The sequence below is a fragment of the Uranotaenia lowii genome, chromosome 2 (assembly GCF_029784155.1).
Source record: "Uranotaenia lowii strain MFRU-FL chromosome 2, ASM2978415v1, whole genome shotgun sequence".
NCBI classification, from domain to species: domain Eukaryota; kingdom Metazoa; phylum Arthropoda; class Insecta; order Diptera; family Culicidae; genus Uranotaenia; species Uranotaenia lowii.
The window spans coordinates 402,116,029-402,138,942 of NC_073692.1; the positions used below are offsets into that span (position 1 = coordinate 402,116,029).

The 22,914-nt window shown below is 33.2% G+C and overlaps 1 protein-coding gene across 1 annotated transcript in view; it reads right to left on the minus strand.

Moving 5' to 3' along the window:
* Positions 1-355: 355 nt before the first annotated feature.
* LOC129747356 (tetraspanin-2A) overlaps positions 356-22,914 on the minus strand; it is a 158,185-nt gene continuing 135,626 nt past the window's right edge. The window contains exons 5-6 of the mRNA XM_055741509.1: positions 8,101-8,286; positions 356-645 (exon numbers count right to left, since the gene is read on the minus strand). Coding sequence (XP_055597484.1) covers positions 571-645; positions 8,101-8,286 — 261 coding nt within the window. The 3' untranslated portion in view covers positions 356-570. The remainder of the gene's footprint in view (positions 646-8,100; positions 8,287-22,914) is intronic.

Below are 22,914 nucleotides of genomic sequence, written 5' to 3' on the forward strand. Positions count from 1 at the left end.
TCAGGTGAAATTTTCAAACATCGACGTTCTGAACCTGTTTCTGAAAATATTTCCGCTTTCACAAACAAATTAACTGTGTCACTTTTGCGAACATTTGACAGGGCTGACCATCACAGAAGAAAGTCAATTTGTCGAGTAATCGGCTAGACGAGAACGTCTGAAAGCGCAGAGCAAAGCAGCGTGACGCGAGGGGTGAAATAATAATGGAGCATAATTGAAAACTGCAAATTGAATGGGGGAGAATTTTAATTGGACTGGTGACAGTTCTGGTGGAAAGTTTTCTTTGGGGACCATAACAGACCGGATTTTTTTTTCTCAACTTCTTTCGTAGTAAAACCGTTTTAAAATATCCAGTCTTTCCTAATGCTATTATTTCAGTGAAGCTTTTCCTAGGAACTTACAATGCTAGCTTACGTATAACGAATTGTCTTAATAGTTCTTAACTCTAAAGAGGGAAAACTGTCATCGATTGAAAAATTTTATGGGTGGAATTCATGAGCCCACAGGTATCAAATACAGGGAAACTGTTGAAAAGATGTTAAAACTTCTCCGAAGAGCATTTGTTTCCGTTTAACGTCTATACGTGGCTTCTTCTTCACGTTTAAGGGCCTGAACCAGAACGATTCCAAGAACTGTGTTGGCAGTCTGAAATTAAAGGAATTTTTTATTACTAAGCATACTTTTGAAAAGGTTTTGAAAAAATGAGGTATTAAAAAATTTTCATGTAAGGTTTTTAACAAATTTTCCAAGTTTCATAAAAAATTTGTAAAAATAGAAAGATGAAAATTTGAAGAAAATTAAAAAAAAAGCAAAAATTTAGATAATTTCGACATTTTTGACACATTTTTAACAAAATGTTGACAATTTTGATAATTCTCACAATTTTGACAATTTCAACAATCAATTATTTTGACAATTTTGACAATTTTGACAATTTTGACAATTTTGACAATTTTGACAATTTTGACAATTTTGACAATTTTGACAATTTTGACAATTTTGACAATTTTGACAATTTTGACAATTTTGACAATTTTGACAATTTTGACAATTTTGACAATTTTGACAATTTTGACAATTTTGACAATTTTGACAATTTTGACAATTTTGACAATTTTGACAATTTTGACAATTTTGACAATTTTGACAATTTTGACAATTTCGACAATTTTGACAATTTTGACAATTTTGACAATTTTGACAATTTTGACAATTTTGACAATTTTGACAATTTTGACAATTTTGACAATTTTGACAATTTTGACAATTTTGACAATTTTGACAATTTTGACAATTTTGACAATTTTGACAATTTTGACAATTTTGACAATTTTGACAATTTTGACAATTTTGACAATTTTGACAATTTTGACAATTTTGACAATTTTGACAATTTTGACAATTTTGACAATTTTGACAATTTTGACAATTTTGACAATTTTGACAATTTTGACAATTTTGACAATTTGGACAATTTTGACAATTTGGACAATTTTGACAATTTTGACAATTTTGACAATTTTGACAATTTTGACAATTTTGACAATTTTGACAATTTTGACAATTTTGACAATTTTGACAATTTTGACAATTTTGACAATTTTGACAATTTTGACAATTTTGACAATTTTGACAATTTTGACAATTTTGACAATTTTGACAATTTTGACAATTTTGACAATTTTGACAATTTTGACAATTTTGACAATTTTGACAATTTTGACAATTTTGACAATTTTGACAATTTTGACAATTTTGACAATTTTGACAATTTTGACAATTTTGACAATTTTGACAATTTTGACAATTTTGACAATTTTGACAATTTTGACAATTTGACAATTTTGACAATTTTGACAATTTTGACAATTTTGACAATTTTGACAATTTTGACAATTTTGACTATTTTGACAATTTTGACAATTTTGACAATTTTGACAATTTTGACAATTTTGACAATTTTGACAATTTTGACAATTTTGACAATTTTGACAATTTTGACAATTTTGACAATTTTGACAATTTTGACAATTTTGACAATTTTGACAATTTTGACAATTTTGACAATTTTGACAATTTTGACAATTTTGACAATTTTGACAATATTGACAATTTTGACAATTTTGACAATTTTGACAATTTTGACAATTTTGACAATTTTGACAATTTTGACAATTTTGACAATTTTGACAATTTTGACAATTTTGACAATTTTGACAATTTTGACAATTTTGACAATTTTGACAATTTTGACAATTTTGACAATTTTGACAATTTTGACAATTTTGACAATTTTGACAATTTTAACAATTTTAACAATTTTGACAATTTTGACAATTTTGACAATTTTGACAATTTTGACAATTTTGACAATTTTGACAATTTTGACAATTTTGACAATTTTGACAATTTTGACAATTTTGACAATTTTGACAATTTTGACAATTTTGACAATTTTGACAATTTTGACAATTTTGACAATTTTGACAATTTTGACAATTTTGACAATTTTGACAATTTTGACAATTTTGACAATTTTGACAATTTTGACAATTTTGACAATTTTGACAATTTTGACAATTTTGACAATTTTGAAAATTTTGACAATTTTGACAGTTTTGACAATTTTGACAATTTTGACAATTTTGACAATTTTGACAATTTTGACAATTTTGACAATTTTGACAATTTTGACAATTTTGACAATTTTGACAATTTTGACAATTTTGACAATTTTGACAATTTTGACAATTTTGACAATTTTGACAATTTTGACAATTTTGACAATTTTGACAATTTTGACAATTTTGACAATTTTGACAATTTTGACAATTTTGACAATTTTGACAATTTTGACAATTTTGACAATTTTGACAATTTTGACAATTTTGACAATTTTGACAATTTTGACAATTTTGACAATTTTGACAATTTTGACAATTTTGACAATTTTGACAATTTTGACAATTTTGACAATTTTGACAATTTTGACAATTTTGACAATTTTGACAATTTTGACAATTTTGACAATTTTGACAATTTTGACAATTTTGACAATTTTGACAATTTTGACAATTTTGACAATTTTGACAATTTTGACAATTTTGACAATTTTGACAATTTTGACAATTTTGACAATTTTGACAATTTTGACAATTTTGACAATTTTGACAATTTTGACAATTTTGACAATTTTGACAATTTTGACAATTTTGACAATTTTGACAATTTTGACAATTTTGACAATTTTGACAATTTTGACAATTTTGACAATTTTGACAATTTTGACAATTTTGACAATTTTGACAATTTTGACAATTTTGACAATTTTGACAATTTTGACAATTTTGACAATTTTGACAATTTTGACAATTTTGACAATTTTGACAATTTTGACAATTTTGACAATTTTGACAATTTTGACAATTTTGACAATTTTGACAATTTTGACAATTTTGACAATTTTGACAATTTTGACAATTTTGACAATTTTGACAATTTTGACAATTTTGACAATTTTGACAATTTTGACAATTTTGACAATTTTGACAATTTTGACAATTTTGACAATTTTGACAATTTTGACAATTTTGACAATTTTGACAATTTTGACAATTTTGACAATTTTGACAATTTTGACAATTTTGACAATTTTGACAATTTTGACAATTTTGACAATTTTGACAATTTTGACAATTTTGACAATTTTGACAATTTTGACAATTTTGACAATTTTGACAATTTTGACAATTTTGACAATTTTGACAATTTTGACAATTTTGACAATTTTGACAATTTTGACAATTTTGACAATTTTGACAATTTTGACAATTTTGACAATTTTGACAATTTTGACAATTTTGACAATTTTGACAATTTTGACAATTTTGACAATTTTGACAATTTTGACAATTTTGACAATTTTGACAATTTTGACAATTTTGACAATTTTGACAATTTTGACAATTTTGACAATTTTGACAATTTTGACAATTTTGACAATTTTGACAATTTTGACAATTTTGACAATTTTGACAATTTTGACAATTTTGACAATTTTGACAATTTTGACAATTTTGACAATTTTGACAATTTTGACAATTTTGACAATTTTGACAATTTTGACAATTTTGACAATTTTGACAATTTTGACAATTTTGACAATTTTGACAATTTTGACAATTTTGACAATTTTGACAATTTTGACAATTTTGACAATTTTGACAATTTTGACAATTTTGACAATTTTGACAATTTTGACAATTTTGACAATTTTGACAATTTTGACAATTTTGACAATTTTGACAATTTTGACAATTTTGACAATTTTGACAATTTTGACAATTTTGACAATTTTGACAATTTTGACAATTTTGACAATTTTGACAATTTTGACAATTTTGACAATTTTGACAATTTTGACAATTTTGACAATTTTGACAATTTTGACAATTTTGACAATTTTGACAATTTTGACAATTTTGACAATTTTGACAATTTTGACAATTTTGACAATTTTGACAATTTTGACAATTTTGACAATTTTGACAATTTTGACAATTTTGACAATTTTGACAATTTTGACAATTTTGACAATTTTGACAATTTTGACAATTTTGACAATTTTGACAATTTTGACAATTTTGACAATTTTGACAATTTTGACAATTTTGACAATTTTGACAATTTTGACAATTTTGACAATTTTGACAATTTTGACAATTTTGACAATTTTGACAATTTTGACAATTTTGACAATTTTGACAATTTTGACAATTTTGACAATTTTGACAATTTTGACAATTTTGACAATTTTGACAATTTTGACAATTTTGACAATTTTGACAATTTTGACAATTTTGACAATTTTGACAATTTTGACAATTTTGACAATTTTGACAATTTTGACAATTTTGACAATTTTGACAATTTTGACAATTTTGACAATTTTGACAATTTTGACAATTTTGACAATTTTGACAATTTTGACAATTTTGACAATTTTGACAATTTTGACAATTTTGACAATTTTGACAATTTTGACAATTTTGACAATTTTGACAATTTTGACAATTTTGACAATTTTGACAATTTTGACAATTTTGACAATTTTGACAATTTTGACAATTTTGACAATTTTGACAATTTTGACAATTTTGACAATTTTGACAATTTTGACAATTTTGACAATTTTGACAATTTTGACAATTTTGACAATTTTGACAATTTTGACAATTTTGACAATTTTGACAATTTTGACAATTTTGACAATTTTGACAATTTTGACAATTTTGACAATTTTGACAATTTTGACAATTTTGACAATTTTGACAATTTTGACAATTTTGACAATTTTGACAATTTTGACAATTTTGACAATTTTGACAATTTTGACAATTTTGACAATTTTGACAATTTTGACAATTTTGACAATTTTGACAATTTTGACAATTTTGACAATTTTGACAATTTTGACAATTTTGACAATTTTGACAATTTTGACAATTTTGACAATTTTGACAATTTTGACAATTTTGACAATTTTGACAATTTTGACAATTTTGACAATTTTGACAATTTTGACAATTTTGACAATTTTGACAATTTTGACAATTTTGACAATTTTGACAATTTTGACAATTTTGACAATTTTGACAATTTTGACAATTTTGACAATTTTGACAATTTTGACAATTTTGACAATTTTGACAATTTTGACAATTTTGACAATTTTGACAATTTTGACAATTTTGACAATTTTGACAATTTTGACAATTTTGACAATTTTGACAATTTTGACAATTTTGACAATTTTGACAATTTTGACAATTTTGACAATTTTGACAATTTTGACAATTTTGACAATTTTGACAATTTTGACAATTTTGACAATTTTGACAATTTTGACAATTTTGACAATTTTGACAATTTTGACAATTTTGACAATTTTGACAATTTTGACAATTTTGACAATTTTGACAATTTTGACAATTTTGACAATTTTGACAATTTTGACAATTTTGACAATTTTGACAATTTTGACAATTTTGACAATTTTGACAATTTTGACAATTTTGACAATTTTGACAATTTTGACAATTTTGACAATTTTGACAATTTTGACAATTTTGACAATTTTGACAATTTTGACAATTTTGACAATTTTGACAATTTTGACAATTTTGACAATTTTGACAATTTTGACAATTTTGACAATTTTGACAATTTTGACAATTTTGACAATTTTGACAATTTTGACAAATTTGACAATTTTGACAATTTTGACAATTTTGACAATTTTGACAATTTTGACAATTTTGACAATTTTGACAATTTTGACAATTTTGACAATTTTGACAATTTTGACAATTTTGACAATTTTGACAATTTTGACAATTTTGACAATTTTGACAATTTTGACAATTTTGACAATTTTGACAATTTTGACAATTTTGACAATTTTGACAATTTTGACAATTTTGACAATTTTGACAATTTTGACAATTTTGACAATTTTGACAATTTTGACAATTTTGACAATTTTGACAATTTTGACAATTTTGACAATTTTGACAATTTTGACAATTTTGACAATTTTGACAATTTTGACAATTTTGACAATTTTGACAATTTTGACAATTTTGACAATTTTGACAATTTTGACAATTTTGACAATTTTGACAATTTTGACAATTTTGACAATTTTGACAATTTTGACAATTTTGACAATTTTGACAATTTTGACAATTTTGACAATTTTGACAATTTCGACAATTTTGACAATTTTGACAATTTTGACAATTTTGACAATTTTGACAATTTTGACAATTTTGACAATTTTGACAATTTTGACAATTTTGATAATTTTGACAATTTTGACAATTTTGACAATTTTGACAATTTTGACAATTTTGACAATTTTGACAATTTTGACAATTTTGACAATTTTGACAATTTTGACAATTTTGACAATTTTGACAATTTTGACAATTTTGACAATTTTGACAATTTTGACAATTTTGACAATTTTGACAATTTTGACAATTTTGACAATTTTGACAATTTTGACAATTTTGACAATTTTGACAATTTTGACAATTTTGACAATTTTGACAATTTTGACAATTTTGACAATTTTGACAATTTTGACAATTTTGACAATTTTGACAATTTTGACAATTTTGACAATTTTGACAATTTCGACAATTTTGACAATTTTGACAATTTTCACAATTTTCACAATTTTGACAATTTTGACAATTTTGACAATTTTGACAATTTTGACAATTTTGACAATTTTGACAATTTTGACAATTTTGACACTTTAGACAGTTTCACAGTTGAAATAATCGGACCAAATCAAGAACAAATTATGATACATTGTAGTGCTTGAGCGAAATCAGTTACGCGTCCATGCGTACCGATTACATGTCTGACTTTATGAAAATGAATTTTCCGGTTCCATTCGTTGGTGAATGAGATTTTTTTTTCGCTTTACTTTTATGTGTTCCATTGGCTTCCATTTTTATTTTGTCTGCTTTACGAACGTTTGGTTTTCCACATACTTGCGGTTTTGGGAAAACACGGGGCGAACGAGCGAGCGTGCATTAAAAAGTTTTCTTTTTTATGGTAGCTGTGCGTTTGCGAGTGAAATATCATTCTCATATTTCACGCATCCTTGCATCCTGGATAGTGAGACGCTTAAACAAATGTTTTGAAATTGTCTGACATTTTTTTCAATTGTTTTTTTATTCTAAATTTCTCTTCAAATCATCGAAACATAAGTGTTAAAAATTTTGAAGAAATTGAAGATCAAAATTTTTAGTAACACCAATGTGCACAGAAAAAAAACATAATTTCGCGCTTCTGAGAGCGTGTGGGTGGGTGTAATAACTACCTTAACGTTAGTTAAGGATAATTTTACTTTTATTTCAGTTCCATTTCTCCAACAGATTTTAAGCGTAAAGGAAAAATCGTGTTTCGTGGTGGAGCGGAATTTGACGGAAGTAATGTTCCCTCAAATTGGGGGAAACTCGCATATCCAGGTGAAGATATGATTAAAATATTTTTGAACGTGAATTTCGAGAACAGAATACTTACGTGGATGGCACCAAGGATCATGGCCATGACGGCGGCCCAGACGGATTTGTCCTCCAGGAACCAGGTCAGCTCGTTGACGCAGCCATGGAAGAAAGCGTTTCCGGTGACGGTGTCTCGGCACTCGATGGGCAGTGGCTGTCGGAGGACCATATAGTCATTCGGGCCATCTGCCCCGCAGCATCCGATCTGCGAAATGAAATTGATATTTAGGAATTTGTTTTTGAAATGTTGGAATGTTTGAAGTCTGAAATCTGAAGTCTGAAATCTGAAATCTGAAATCTGAAATCTGAAATCTGAAATCTGAAATCTGAAATCTGAAATCTGAAATCTGAAATCTGAAATCTGAAATCTGAAATCTGAAATCTGAAATCTGAAATCTGAAATCTGAAATCTGAAATCTGAAATCTGAAATCTGAAATCTGAAATCTGAAATCTGAAATCTGAAATCTGAAATCTGAAATCTGAAATCTGAAATCTGAAATCTGAAATCTGAAATCTGAAATCTGAAATCTGAAATCTGAAATCTGAAATCTGAAATCTGAAATCTGAAATCTGAAATCTGAAATCTGAAATCTGAAATCTGAAATCTGAAATCTGAAATCTGAAATCTGAAATCTGAAATGTGAAATCTGAAATCTGAAATCGGAAATCTGAAATCTGAAATCTGAGACCTGAAATCTGAATTCTGAAATCTAAAATCTGAAATCTAAAATCTGAAATCTGAAATCTGAAATCTGAAACCTGAAATCTGAAACCTGAAATCTGAAATCTGAAATCTGAAATCTGAAATCTGAAATCTGAAATCTGAAATCTGAAATCTGAAATCTGAAATCTGAAATCTGAAATCTGAAGTCTGAAATCTGAAATCTGAAATCTGAAATCTGAAATCTGAAATCTGTAATAAATAAATAAAATAATACTGTGTCACTTTTTAAAAGCTCTTCCGGTTCAATGATCAAGGACAAAAGCACATCAAGGAGTTATAAACAAAGAAAAACTGTTATCTTCGACTCCTGACCAAATATTTGCCCATTGAGAGTATTGCTTTTGTTTCGATTCCTCGAAACATCCTTTTAGTTCTTCACAATGTCTGCAAATGGAAATCATTATTCAATGATCCTCTTTATCACTAAACGGTGCAGAACGTTTAACAACTTCAAATGAAACAGAATAAACTCCCTTCGAAACTTCCATCGGGACTTCTCTTCTTGAAAGGTAATTTTTGAGTAAGGGTTCTACAGAAACAAGAAGAAACAACAAATCCCCATCACTAACGCCCACAACCTTAAACCTTTCAACGATATTGTTCCAATTGCCTGGACCGAAAAATGTGAACCCTCCCTCACTCTTTGACTCGCTAGAGTTAACCAGAAGCTTTTACAAAACACCCAAAATCATTTCAATTTCGATTGTGTGTCCACCATCCGAATGCCGAAAGGATGATGAATTGTGAAAAATTTCCCACGTGTACCGACCACCTCTAGTCAAACGTCGCCTTTCCATTCACATGTGGGTTCTCGAGATGTGCTTTTGAACTTCACTGAACCGAATCGAGGCTGATAAAAGAGTTTTGCCCCATTGGCAGTTCGTTCTTCGGAATGATGGAAGGGATTGAAGTAGGTAGACATTCTAGCTAAACCTTCGAGAGAGATTTTTCCGAAAAACAAAGAAAAACGATTTCCTGCCAACCAGCTTCCTATCCCTCTGTTTGACAAAGTTCAATATAATGAAAGCTTCATCGTAAATGTTGAACTATTTACCCTGTTATTGGCCACCATCATCATCAGAATCCTCTACATAGATGGTCTTTTGGGCCAGCCGGCACTTTGAAAATTTCCAGAAAACTGCCAACACCACTGAGAGAATGTCCCTGCAAGTGGTTGTTAAAAGGATTGGCTTTTGCTCCCTTTAGGAAGGTTGACCACTTGGAGATGTCGCATTTTTTCTGTTTCTTTTTCGAGATAGAAACAGAACAAATACGTAGACATTTGCAGAGGTAATTGAATTTGATCACTCATCACCGAACAAGAATAGGCAGCTGAGGAAACATAAAGTCTTGATAAAGATAATAGAAAAGATTTTGTCCAATCGAAACAAAAATGTGAAAGAAGTTTAAACAATTTTTTTGGTTTATTTTTTAATCACTTATCAAGTTTTAAAACTGACTTTTCAGACATGACCAATAAATAAAAAAGTTTACAAAAAAAAAACAATTCAATTTTAAACAAATAGTTAGGGTAGAAAAGGTTATTTAGGGAAAGGTTTTTTCACTGCTTAATAACTTTGGTATTTTATAAGATAAGGCCCATGGGACCCTCATTAGATGGGAACCGATAAACGAAAGAATAATAGTAGCCAGATTCAGAACACGGGTTAGAAACCTTACAATTTGTTGAGAAAATTCCGAAGACTTTTAAATCGATTTAGGTGAGTTCAACGCAAAAATTGGCTCTGATTATCAGGACTTAGAGCGCATCATGGGGCGGATTGGTCTCAGACAAATGAGCGTAAATGGATAGCTTTTTGTAGAATTTTGTGGCAACAACAAAATGGTGATCGGTTGTACGCTCATCCCCCATCACCTACCTACCTACCTAAGGGTCCGGCGCCGATTGACCGACGCATAGGGCTGAGATTTAAGATCTCCACTGCTGGCGATCCGGAGCCAGCGTCTTCACTTGCTGCCAGCCAAAGCTCTCGTCAACTGTGCGGATTTCAGCGGCTAGACTTCGCAGCCACGAGCTTTTGTGCCTGCCTCTTCTTCGATGTCCATCTGGATTCCAGTCAAGCGCCTCTCTGCGAATCTCGTTTTCATCTCTTCGCTGCGTGTGCCCAATCCATCTCCACTTACGTTCCCGAATCTCGATTTCTAGCGCCTTTTGATGACACCGGTGATGAAGTTCAACGTTTGAGATCCAGTTGCCAGGCCACCAAGCGCGGATGGTGTTCCGCAGGCAGCGATTCACAAAAACTTGCAGTTTTCGCGTCGTCACCGCATATGTGCGCCAAGTTTTACACCCATACAGCAATACGGATTTGACGTTTGAGTTGAAGATTTGGATTTTAGTTCGTAGAGAGATCTGGCGTGAGCGCCAGATGTTTCGGAGACTCGTGAACGCAAATCGGGCTTTTCTGAAACGGGTCTCGATGTCCTTCTTGGTAACACCATCAGGCGTAATCTGGCTACCAAGATACTGGAAGCACTCCACTGCCTCAACCTGTTGTCCAGCTGCTGCCTTGGAGCTTTCGGTAAGGTCGTCGAGTTTGCTCTGCATGTCCGGTTTTGTTTGGGCGAGCAAAACAATATCGTCTGCCAGGTCAAGGTCGTTCAGTTGCTCAACTGCTGAAGGATTCCACGGCAATCCTCGGTTTGGTCTACAGTCAATCGATCCAGTCAAGATCTCATCCATTACGATGAGAAAAAGCAGCGGTGACAAAATACATCCCTGTCTCACTCCAGCAGTTACCGGGATTGGTTCGGACAAGACACCGTCGTGCAAGACCTTGCACGAAAATGCCTCGTACTGTGCTTCGATGAGATGGACTAGTTTCTCTGGGACCCCTCGTCGTCTAAGAGCAGCCCAGATGTTTTCGTGGTTCAGTCGGTCAAATGCTTTTTCGAAATCAACGAACACCAGCAGAAGAGAGTCCTGGAATTCGTTGATTTGTTCCAGTATGATTCGTAGCGTTGTGATGTGGTCCACACATGATCGTCCGGATCGGAATCCAGCTTGCTGCCGTCGGAGTGTAGCGTCGATTTTCTCCTGGATCCTGTTCAGGATCACTTTGCAGATTACTTTGAGAGTTGTACAGATCAAAGTTATGCCAAACCAGTTACAGCATTCTGTCAGGTCTCCTTTCTTCGGGACCTTTACGAGGATACCCTGCATCCAGTCGGCCGGGAATGTTGCAGTATCCCAAATGTCAGCGAAAAGACGGTGCAACATTTGTGCTGACAAGACAGGGTCGGCTTTGGGTTGCTTGATTCCAGGCGCTTTGTTGGATTTCATGTCCTTGATTGCCGCTTCTATTTCAGCCAGCGAGGGCGCTTCCGAGTTGACGCCATTAATGCGACTTACTTTGGGCGCCTTGAGCTGCGGGTTCTGTTGGCCATTGCTATTTGTAACTCTTCCCCCATCAACCAGCACATAAAGGTCACTTGGGTATCACGAGATGGCCGAACAAAAATCAAATTGGCCACATCTGCATCAGCCGAAATTGGAGAAGGAGCCTTCTTGACGTCCGCAACAAACAAAGCGCATCTGATCATCATCTCGTCCTTTGCGAGATACGACTGAGAGTTGCGCGTGTCAAACGGCGTGAAGAGAAAGTCGGGTGTCGTTACGACGTCCGTCGGTTGGAGAATCCAGAGGTGAAAAGGGCATACGTTGAACAGCTAGAATCCCGAGTCTCGGGATTGCCGACTGACGGAACAGTCGAGGAATAGTGGTGTGGAATCAAGAATGCCTTTATCACGACGAGCCACTCTCGGTAAAGTTTGTGGAAGAAGAAGTGAATGGATGTCGGATGAAACTTGGAGGATGGTCGATGATCGGAGAAAGGCGAAAGTCGGAATTGAGCAGGCATGTACCGGGTCAGCCAAAGCAGCCGCCCGCTTACGATATGCGGAGCTGGAAAAGGCAGTTAAACGAGCTTGTAGACGAGACAAGAGAGCCTGGACAAACTCCCTAGCCGAAGAGGGGGAAAGAGCCGCCGCCAATGGAGATATCCGATAACTTTATGACATTTCTCGCCGCCTCAGTGGTGCAAGGCCTAATGCAAGAATGCCGCTGAAAGACCGAGCAGGTCAGTTATTAACCGATCGAACAGATCAGCTCAAACGATGGACTGAGCACTTCGAACAACTCGAAACTCCAACAGTAAGCCGCATAAATGGTGTCAACTCGGAAGCGCCCTCGCTGGTTGAAAAAGAAGCGGCAATTAAAAACATGAAATTCAACAAAGCACCTGGGATCGATTGCATCCCTACTGAAATGCTGAGAGCCAATCCTGCCCTGTCAGCACAAATGTTGCACCGTCTTTTTGCTGACATCCGGGATACTGCAACATTCCCGGCCGACTGGATGCAGGGTATCCTCGTAAAGGTCCCGAAGAAAGCAGACCTCCACGACCTCACCGAAAGTTCCAAGGCATCAGATCTCAAAGTCAATGTCGGAAAGACCAAGTCGATGGAGATCAACAAAGAAAATCCCCCCTCCCTTTCATGGTAGCTGGGCAACATGTTGAGAAAGTGGAGTGCTTCCAGTATCTTGGTAACCAGAAAACGCCTGATAGTGGTACCAAGAAGCATGGCCGTAGGAACGGGGGGGGTTTTGGGGGTTAAACCCCCCCCATGAGGGTCCAAAAACGCAAGCGAGGTATTCTACTCTACACTCAAAATTTTAAATTCATAATCAAATAATGATAATAGAGCAAACATATTCAAGAGCAACTATCTGAACTAAACACTAATACAAAAACCTCAAAAACCCAATTTAGGTTAAAAATTCTACTACAGTTTTTCAAAAATTTCTTACTTGTTCATAGAATAAGATTGTCAGATTGTTTTCAGCACGTATCCGGGCCGGACAAATCCGGGCTGTTTTGTATAAAAACCTGGCCAAATTCAGGTTTAGTTTTATTTTAACCCTCCAAAGCTGTTCGGGTCAATATGACCCGAAGCGCACATTTCAAACATCCTTGTCATCATTCCAATATACTGATGAACTGGTTATTTTGACAGACCAAATATGTTCTATGAAAATAATGATCAAGTTAACGCCAAAAAATTAAAATTTGAGTTTTGAAAATCGGTTTATTGGGAAATGAAATACAGCTTAGCAAAGCCAAAATTGGATGACGTTTTTTAAAGTAAGATTTTTTTTACACCGGAAGATCTAACATAGCGGTCAAAACTTTCATTGGGCCCCAACATATCTATACATTGTCGGATAGATGGATTCTTGACGATTTCAAACATCAATGAAAAAGTTAAATGCAGGAAAGCTGTAAGAAGTTATGAGTATTTTAAAAATAAAATTGGTTTTTCGGTCTTTTTACTATCTGAACCAGTTTCTGATTACCTGGTACTACATATCGACTTTGTTTTTTAATGATGAGTAATTAGAATAAAATACCTACACATTGAATATAATATCATCAAAATCGGTTAACATTTACAGCCAGGGGAACGAAAACAAACTACAACACAAATTTCCTCGAAACGAATATTTAGCGAACGGCTTTGGAAGGTTAAAATTGTCGACCAAATCCAAGCAAAACCGGGCAATTTTGGTTAAAACCTTGGAACCTCATCAAAAATCTAGAGAAAAACAACTTAAAAAAACCTTTCATGAGAATTTTTTGAAACTGGCTGCTAAAGCTTTTGACGCATAGATAAATTAAAAAAATTACAACACAATTTGTTTTTTTTAGTTTGATTTTTGAATGAGAATTTGAACAAACCGGGCAAAATCCGCGCTTTTCCAATGCAATCTTGGCCACCAGGTCGGACCGGACTTTTCCCAAATTTTATATTAAATATCCGAGCTAATCCGGTTAAAACCGGGCAATTTGACAACCTTATCATAGAAATTCTGGTCTGAATATGGAATTTTAAATTAAACCCATTTTGAAGGAACTGGCTCCATATTCCTAAAACCAAAATTGTATTTCTACATATTTTCGTATTTCTGATTTTGTATCAAATTATTCTAACACAAAATTTAAACATTTAAAGCTTCTAAGTGGGATCCAAAATTGAAAACCAGATTTTGATTCGTCATTCGAAATTCGCATTTTAAATCAGATTCCCAAAATATATTAAAAATAAATAATTGAAATAATGAATTAAGGTTAAACCATCCATACAGAATTTAAATAATAGATTCATGAATGAGTGCTCTAAGATTTGTCTCATGAAATTCTGATCTGGAATTAAGATTCGGAAATCGTATTTTTTGTGCATTTCGGAAATCGTATAGAAATTCGGAAACAGATTCAAAGTTCAATTTTTGAATTCAGGTTTAGAAATCAGATTTAAAATTCAGAAAAGGATTTAGCTTGTGAATAAGTTTCTCAATCAACATAAAATTGTTGAGAAATTCAAGAGAACATAAAGTTTTTAATCAGAATAAGTTTGTTCACACAATTCAGCTGAAAATCACAAATATAAAGTAGAATTTGAGTTAATTTTCTAGGTGTTGATTCATGCAAAATATCCCAAATTATATTTAAAAAAAATCATTCACGTGATTTTTAGTATGGAATTGAATCTTTATGAAAAATATTTCCTGATTTATTTTTTCGGAGTATTGTTTAACATTATTAATATTGCAGCTTTTAAGCCGAGTTTCAAACTAAATTCATAAATTCAGTTCAAGTTTGCATCAAGCAAATTTAATTCGATTTTTTTTTATCTTTTACTGTTTTTTGGGAAAATTTTTTTTATTTTCATCAAAGCTTTGAATCTTGGAATTTGCTAAAAAGCTTAGAAGATTGAGCTTGTTTGATTTTAGTATAGAATATGTTTTTTTTAAATAATTGAAGGCTACCCTATAAAGAACTTATTTCATGCTCAAATCAAATAACTTTAACCAGACTTTTAAACAAATCCAAAAATTTAAACCATCGATGAAAGCAAATTTTATTTCATTTAAAAAATTCAGCACCTCCTTTAGGCTAAAGACAACTTTTCTAAAGTTACTTTTTTAAGGTTTTATTAATGACACTTTACAATCCTTGTGGCATTCGTGTCTTCTCTCAACTTACAGTTTCATACGAAAACTATTAATGAGCACTTAAAAATGAATAATCATTAGTTACAAACATTATTTGTTTTAATTTTTTTATTCGTGTGTTGTTAGACAAAAAATCATAGGTCAAAATTTGTCACCAAAACCCCCCCCATGAGTCGGTTCTTCCTACGGCCCTGCCAAGAAGGACATCGAAACCCGGATCAGAAAAGCCCGATTTGCGTTTGCTAGTCTCTGAAACATCTGGCGGTCACGTTAGATCTCTCTACGAACGAAAATCCGAATCTTCAACTCAAACGTCATAACCATATTGCTGTACGGGTGCGAAACTTGGTGCACAAGTATTTGTGAATCGCTGCCTGTGGAGTATCATCCGCGCTTGGTGGCCCGGCAATTGAATCTCGAATCGGGAACGTCTGTAAAAATGGATTGGGCACACGCTGCGAAAAGATGAGAACGAGATTTGCAGAGAGGCGCTTGAATGGAATCTAGAAGGACATCGAAGGAGAGGCATACCCAGAAACTCGTGGCGACAAAAAGTCTAGCCGCCAAAATGCGAACTGTAGACGAGAATCTTGATTGAGACCAAGTGAAGACGCTGACTCCGAATCGTCAACAGTGGAGGTCTTTTACCACGGCCCGATGCGCCGGAAAATCGATGTGGGACCATCATTGAACTAAACAAAATTGATAAAAAAAATTGATTTTTCTAGTAATTTTCTAGTGACCCTTTTGTTGTGGTACTAAATTCGGTGTAGAATTTTATTATTGTTATTTTTTTCTAATTAAATCCATCGTTTGAACATGGCAACGCTGACAGCGTGGAAGCAATAGTTGTTTTTTATGCACGCTTTGTGGTGTGAGTCAAACTCCCTTACAGCTCCTGTAGACTCGGATAACGAGTGGAGCATTATCAGCGAAAGTGGACTGCACTTGGAAGCTGAACTGAAAACAGTGTTGTTTTCTACCGGGGCACTTTGTTTTTTGCTCTTTGTACCGTGGTGAAAGTTATCAAGATGCGCCCTGAGAGAATTGCTCGACATAGTATCTCTAAATTGGCGATAGATTCTAATAAACCGGGTCTACTAGATAGCTGTCGGATTTTGAAAAATGATTTTTAGACAAAAGGCAGAAACACAATACAGCGTCGGTCGTCGCGTCACGTCAGCGGTCAACGCTGTCGATAAGTACTAAAACGCGGACGCGACGCACTCGACGATTTTTGCATCACAATTCAGCGTCAAGAGACATCTAAGATGTCTCTTGACGCTGAATTGTGATGCAAAAATCGTCGGGTGCGTCGCGTCCGCGTTTTAGTACTTATCGACAGCGTTGACCGCTGACGTGACGCGACGACCGACGCTGTATTGTGTTTCTGCCTAAAGTCTTATAAGATCTCAAAGTTTTAAAACCTTCTGGAAGAACAAAAGCAAGAACGGATAAAAAGATAAGGTACAGGCCAGGGCCGTAGGAAGAACCGACTCATGGGGGGGGTTTTGGAGATTGAATTTTACCTATGATTTTTTGCCCAACATTGCACGAATACCAAAAAAAATTAAAACTAATTATGTTTGTTACTATATAATTATTATGTTTAAGTACTTTGACATTAAGAGTTTTCGTATTAAATCGTAACTTTAGGAAATTGGTCCTAAATCTCAAATGTGAGCAAAATTTTCTTTCATCGATGGTAAAAATCTTTGAATTTGTTAAAGAGTCTAATAGACCAAACTGAGTTGATTTGGCATAAAATTGGCTTTTTAAAGAGAATTCAATTTCTTAAGAAAAACTTATTCTATACTCAAATTAAAAAAGCCCAATCTTCCAAACTATTTTTCAAATTTAAAGATTTTAACCTTTGATGAAAATATAACAAATTTTCAAAAAAAATGTAAAAGATAAAAATCGTCAGTTTTTCGGATCAAATTTTTTTTTTGGTGCCAATTTGTACCAAAACAATGATTAAGTATGAAATTTGGCTTTTAAAAAACTGCATTGCGAAACAAATACGAGTTATTTTTTTTTTTGCAAGCTGCTAGTTTGCAAAAAGCGAAGTTCAAATGTTATGAATTGTTTTTAAAATGCCAAATTTTGGTGTTCTTAATGTATTAATAATGACAATACACTAGGAAAATATAAAATTATGTGCAGATTTTTTAGGCGAAGATTTTTCTTGAAAAGTTTTTTTTTTGTCATAAAGAATCAATTCCATAAAAAAAATCCTGTGGATAAATTTAATTCAATGAAATTTGTTTTTTTTTTGCAGATAATACAAACAACTTAAATTTTACCTTTTATTTGTGATTTTCAACTGAATTTTGTTTACAAACTAATTTTGTTTTAAAAATTGGAATCTGTATGTTTAATTGATAAACAATTTTAACACATGAAGGACCGCGAAGAAACCTATGACACGAAACACCGAAATTCGCATTCTATATCTCGGACACCACATGAAATAAATTTCACAATTTTAGCATTTTCAAGTAACGGAAAATGTTGTGTTCAATTTTGTCGAATAAAGTTTAGCACTCAAATTCAGTCCATTAGAAGTTAAGCACACTGTTGGTAAGCGGTTGCGCTTTAAAATTGTATACAAATTTCCATACTATTTCTGAAATATACAAAAAAAATGTTTTGCGGAGCTTTTTCCAGATCAGAATTTCATGAGCCAAGTTATAGAACCCTCATTCATGAGGCTTTTTATTAAAATTCTGTATTTCAGATTTAATCTAAATTCACTATTAACATTATTTATTTTTTATCTGTATTGTGAATCAAAATAAAATATAAATTTACAAAGATCTTAATCTTACTTTTCAATTGCCATTTCAAAGCTTTAATTTTTTAATTTTTTGTAAGAATTAAGTTCAAAAAATTCAAATTTGAATATAAAATAAAATTTCTCTTTGTTATATATTCGGAAAACTATTATTAAAATATTGAAAATGCATATGATCTCGAAAAACATGATTAAAATTTGATATGAAATGAAAAAACCACATTTGAACCAGCATTCCAAAGCAGCTTTTCATTTCTATATTCTTATTTAAATACGAAAATAGGAATACAATTTTGATTATGGGATGTACGGTATCAGAACCTCCGAAATGGGTTTAATTGAATTCGAAATTTTATATTCCGACCTGAATTTCGATGACCAAGTAAGAAAACTTTGAAAAAGTGTAGCAGAATTTTGGACTTGAGGGTGGGTTGGTTTTGGCATTATTTTTTAGTCTAGATTTTTACTCTTGATTAACCTTACTCTTTTATCATAATTTGGTTGTGAATTTGAAATTTTGAGTGTAGAGTAGAATATCTCGCTTGCTGTTTTGGATCCTCATGGGGGGGGTTTAACCCCCAAAACCCCCCCCGTTCCTACGGCAATGGTACAGGCCACACATGAACAATTTGGAGAATATCACGTTTTCTACCGATGAATTCGTTACTACCGTATTATTGCATTTTTGAAGGTCTGGGTCGTAATCACCCGTACTTCCTGGTTTAGATCAGCCGAACAACCTGAAAAGGTGTCATTTTACGTATCGTGAATAGATCTACGACATGTCCTTGAACTGTGTATACGTCCCCGTTTTTTTTTTTCAGGGTTTTTTTTGAACGAACACACACATATAGGATCTCAGTGAAACTTCATGTTTCTTTGAAGAGTTCTAAATTCTACTTAAGACTAAAGCGTAAATCTTCCAAGGATAGCATCTCACTCACTCTAACACCACCAGCCCACAGGAAAAGTAAAATGTATGCCGTGGCCAGAACTCGACCTTATGACCTCTGGCTTAGAAGACTTAATCGCTATCCTCTAGGCCACGGTCGGTGGGTTGATTTTGAACTTGGAGTAACCGGTGAGTCCACCTGACCTGACCCCAATGGACTTGGCTGTCTACTCTACAAAATAGAACAGTTTGAAAATTCTGAAGCATCATCTAGGTGAAGCCTGGGATAAAATATCGCAAAAACCACCTGCAGGCTTTTTAGAATATGCGCCTTGAGCTTCTGCAGCGCGTTGGTAAGCTCAAGGACAAAAATTCGAACTGCGCCAATGGATTTAGAAAATATGATATGTTTTGAAGTCAATCTCATTCAATTTGAAAGAAAATTTTTTGATTTGGTCAAATTATTTGTTTGTTCCAATATCGTACTTCAATTACCGGCACTTTGTATTTATTTATATTTAACCTGTAATTTCCGTGCGTTCCCCTGGCTGCAAATATTGACCGATTTCGTTGAATTTTAATTCATTGTATAGATAATTAATTCTAGTTTCTCAGTGTTACTGTAAAAGATAAAATGAAAATAAAAAATGGTATGGTTTTCTACATTTTCAAGGTCATCAGATTTTTTTTTAAATTTTTAATAAGTTATTTTCCCCAAATTCTGCCTGTTTGAAAAAAAGCAATATTTTTTGGATTTTGAAAAATGGTGGGGAATCGTGGGCCATCAAATCCAAATTGACCAAATAACATGCAAAGTTTATGAGTTGACCCAAAACTGATATTTCCTAATTCATTTCGTTATTTTAAAGCAATTTCAGATGATGCAATAAAAAAGAGAGCTGTGTATGATCGAAAAGATTCCAAAACCTGGCTCGCGAACGTTTTGGCAAAATTCCTTATAAATATTTATAAATAAATCTCATAATTCTTCATTTGGCATAAGAAAACTTTACAGATAGGAATAACGTATTTTAAGTTCTGAATGTGTATAAAAACATGAAAATATAGGTGGTTCAAGATGTGTGGCCCACGATTCCCCACAAGCTATGATTTGCAAATTGGTTGCGTTTGTGTGACTTATTAATGTTTCATCAAAAATTCCTTTTTCACGTGAAAGATCATGAAAAAACTAAGATCCTAAGCGTATGAGCATATTTTTATTATGCACTTTAGGTTCCCAATCGATGAAATTAGCGGGTGTTTTTTAAATAATGAAAGTAAATTTTTCTAACTGTTTTTAGCTTGATAAATAAAAGAAGCATATGATGTGTTTTTAAGTCAACAACATATAGAAATATATGCTCACGCAAAGTGACGACAATGACAGTTGGTTTAAGACTTTTATCTCAACACACATCTGAGATATTAGAAGTGGCCCACGTTTCCCCATGGCCCACGATACCCCACTCTCCCCTACTAACTTGATCGCATCGTCACACAATGAGAATAACAGATATAAAGTTTGTATCCTCGGCAAAGTCTAACATTAATGCCATGCTGAGGCGACAAGCATCGCTTTGCGTTCTCTAAGTGCTAATAAGAAAGCAATGGAACGCATTGGTCATACTGGCGCGTCATGTCGCTTTGAAATTCACTACAAATCATCACTTCTTTACATCAGATAATGCTTGGAATCGTCTCCTTTCATTCGGGAGCCATTAAAAACTCATCAGATCATGACACGGATTGCAAGAATGCCGAAATTTGAACCGACAATATTTCTTGTTTTTTTGCCGGAACTAAGAATTTATGAAAAATTTCTCGCTGATTAGACATTTTTTTAGTTTATTATTACAATTTCGGCGATTCTTCAAACTATTATGCTCAAAACCCGGAATCACTGCTTCAAACCGAGAAAAAACAATATTCCCATTCGATTTCCTACTTGTCGCGCTACAAAGCACCGTGGCATCAGCTTTGTCGCGCTTTCTAAAGCGCTCAGTATGTCAGGTCTGCGCTTTTTCCATGGAGAATCAATGAGAGCAGCTATGTCGCGTGAACGTGTTGCACATTAACACGCTTCTTGTCGCCTCAGCATGACATCAGCCTAAATGCCCCACAATAATGTTTGTCAGAGCTTTTTTCGCAACTTTTCAGAGGACACAAACTTTTAATTTGTTATTCTCATTGTGTAACGATGCGATCAAGTTAGTCCGATTATAAGCCCATACACCGTTCACGACATATCAAAGAAATGCGAAAAAAAACACACATTCAATTGCGGATAACTCATCACAGCCAACTCGTATTGCATCACAATTTTCTACAAACTTGTTTATCATTGTTTGAACTACAATTTCTGAAATTCTTAGCTTCACATTTTACAAAACAAAAAGTGAAAGTATGTCGATTTTTCATACATTTTACCAAAAATCTTCATATAAATTTCAAGTCCTTTGCGCCAGGTCGATGTCAACGAAAGAAAGAATATAAGCCTGAGATATCATGAATTTTTCGAAAAAGATACAAAGGCTCACCTACGGAACTTGAACCCGCAAATTCCGTTTCAGTATAACGGCGCGATAGCCAATCACACCACGTAGAAGGTGACGAAATAGGCTTCAGCATGCGTCCATGTCGACCTCCAGCGGTCGACTGCTGGATCTTCCATCGATACACTCCATGTATGTGTTCTTTGCTCACTATGGATCTCTCTGATCTATCTCTGTCACAAATGTCAAATCCCAGATCTCAAGTATATGTCTCATGCCTCAGGTTCATGACTCAGGTCACATGTCTCAGGTCTACGGTCTCAGGTCCTAGCATTGAAGCCTCAGAGCTAAGCTCCTCCCAGTTTTAATGAATATCTAAATGTTTTGGATCGAAAGGGATATTTCTTTAATATCCTTAACCTCATAAAACGACCTGTGCTCATTGCTCATGGATGACATAAAGGGTGTCCACGATGAAATTGCCACACTCAAAATTGATTCACAAAATTCGAGTTTTCATCCGATTGCTATCAAATTTTCAGGGATTGAAAAATAACTTTTAATCTTCATTTTAACATTTTACTCGTATTTTAATTTACAGTCCATACTCAAATGCACCTTGGCTTTAACCCCGGTCATAAGATTCTGCGCAACCTGTGAATCAACCGTTTTTTACATGTAATCCCATACTTTTTCAGTTCCTCGACTATCTTCACTACCTTAGGTCGTTTAAAAAGGTGCCGCTTCATAATCGCCCAGAGCTCCGGAATGTTGGATATTATTTTCCGCATACCACTTCAGCAAGTCCTTGGAGTAGTGGCTGTCGTGTCTGGTGGATTTGTTACTTAACTTTTTTCAGTTTTTTCTTCTTCAATTATACTTTATCAACTGACT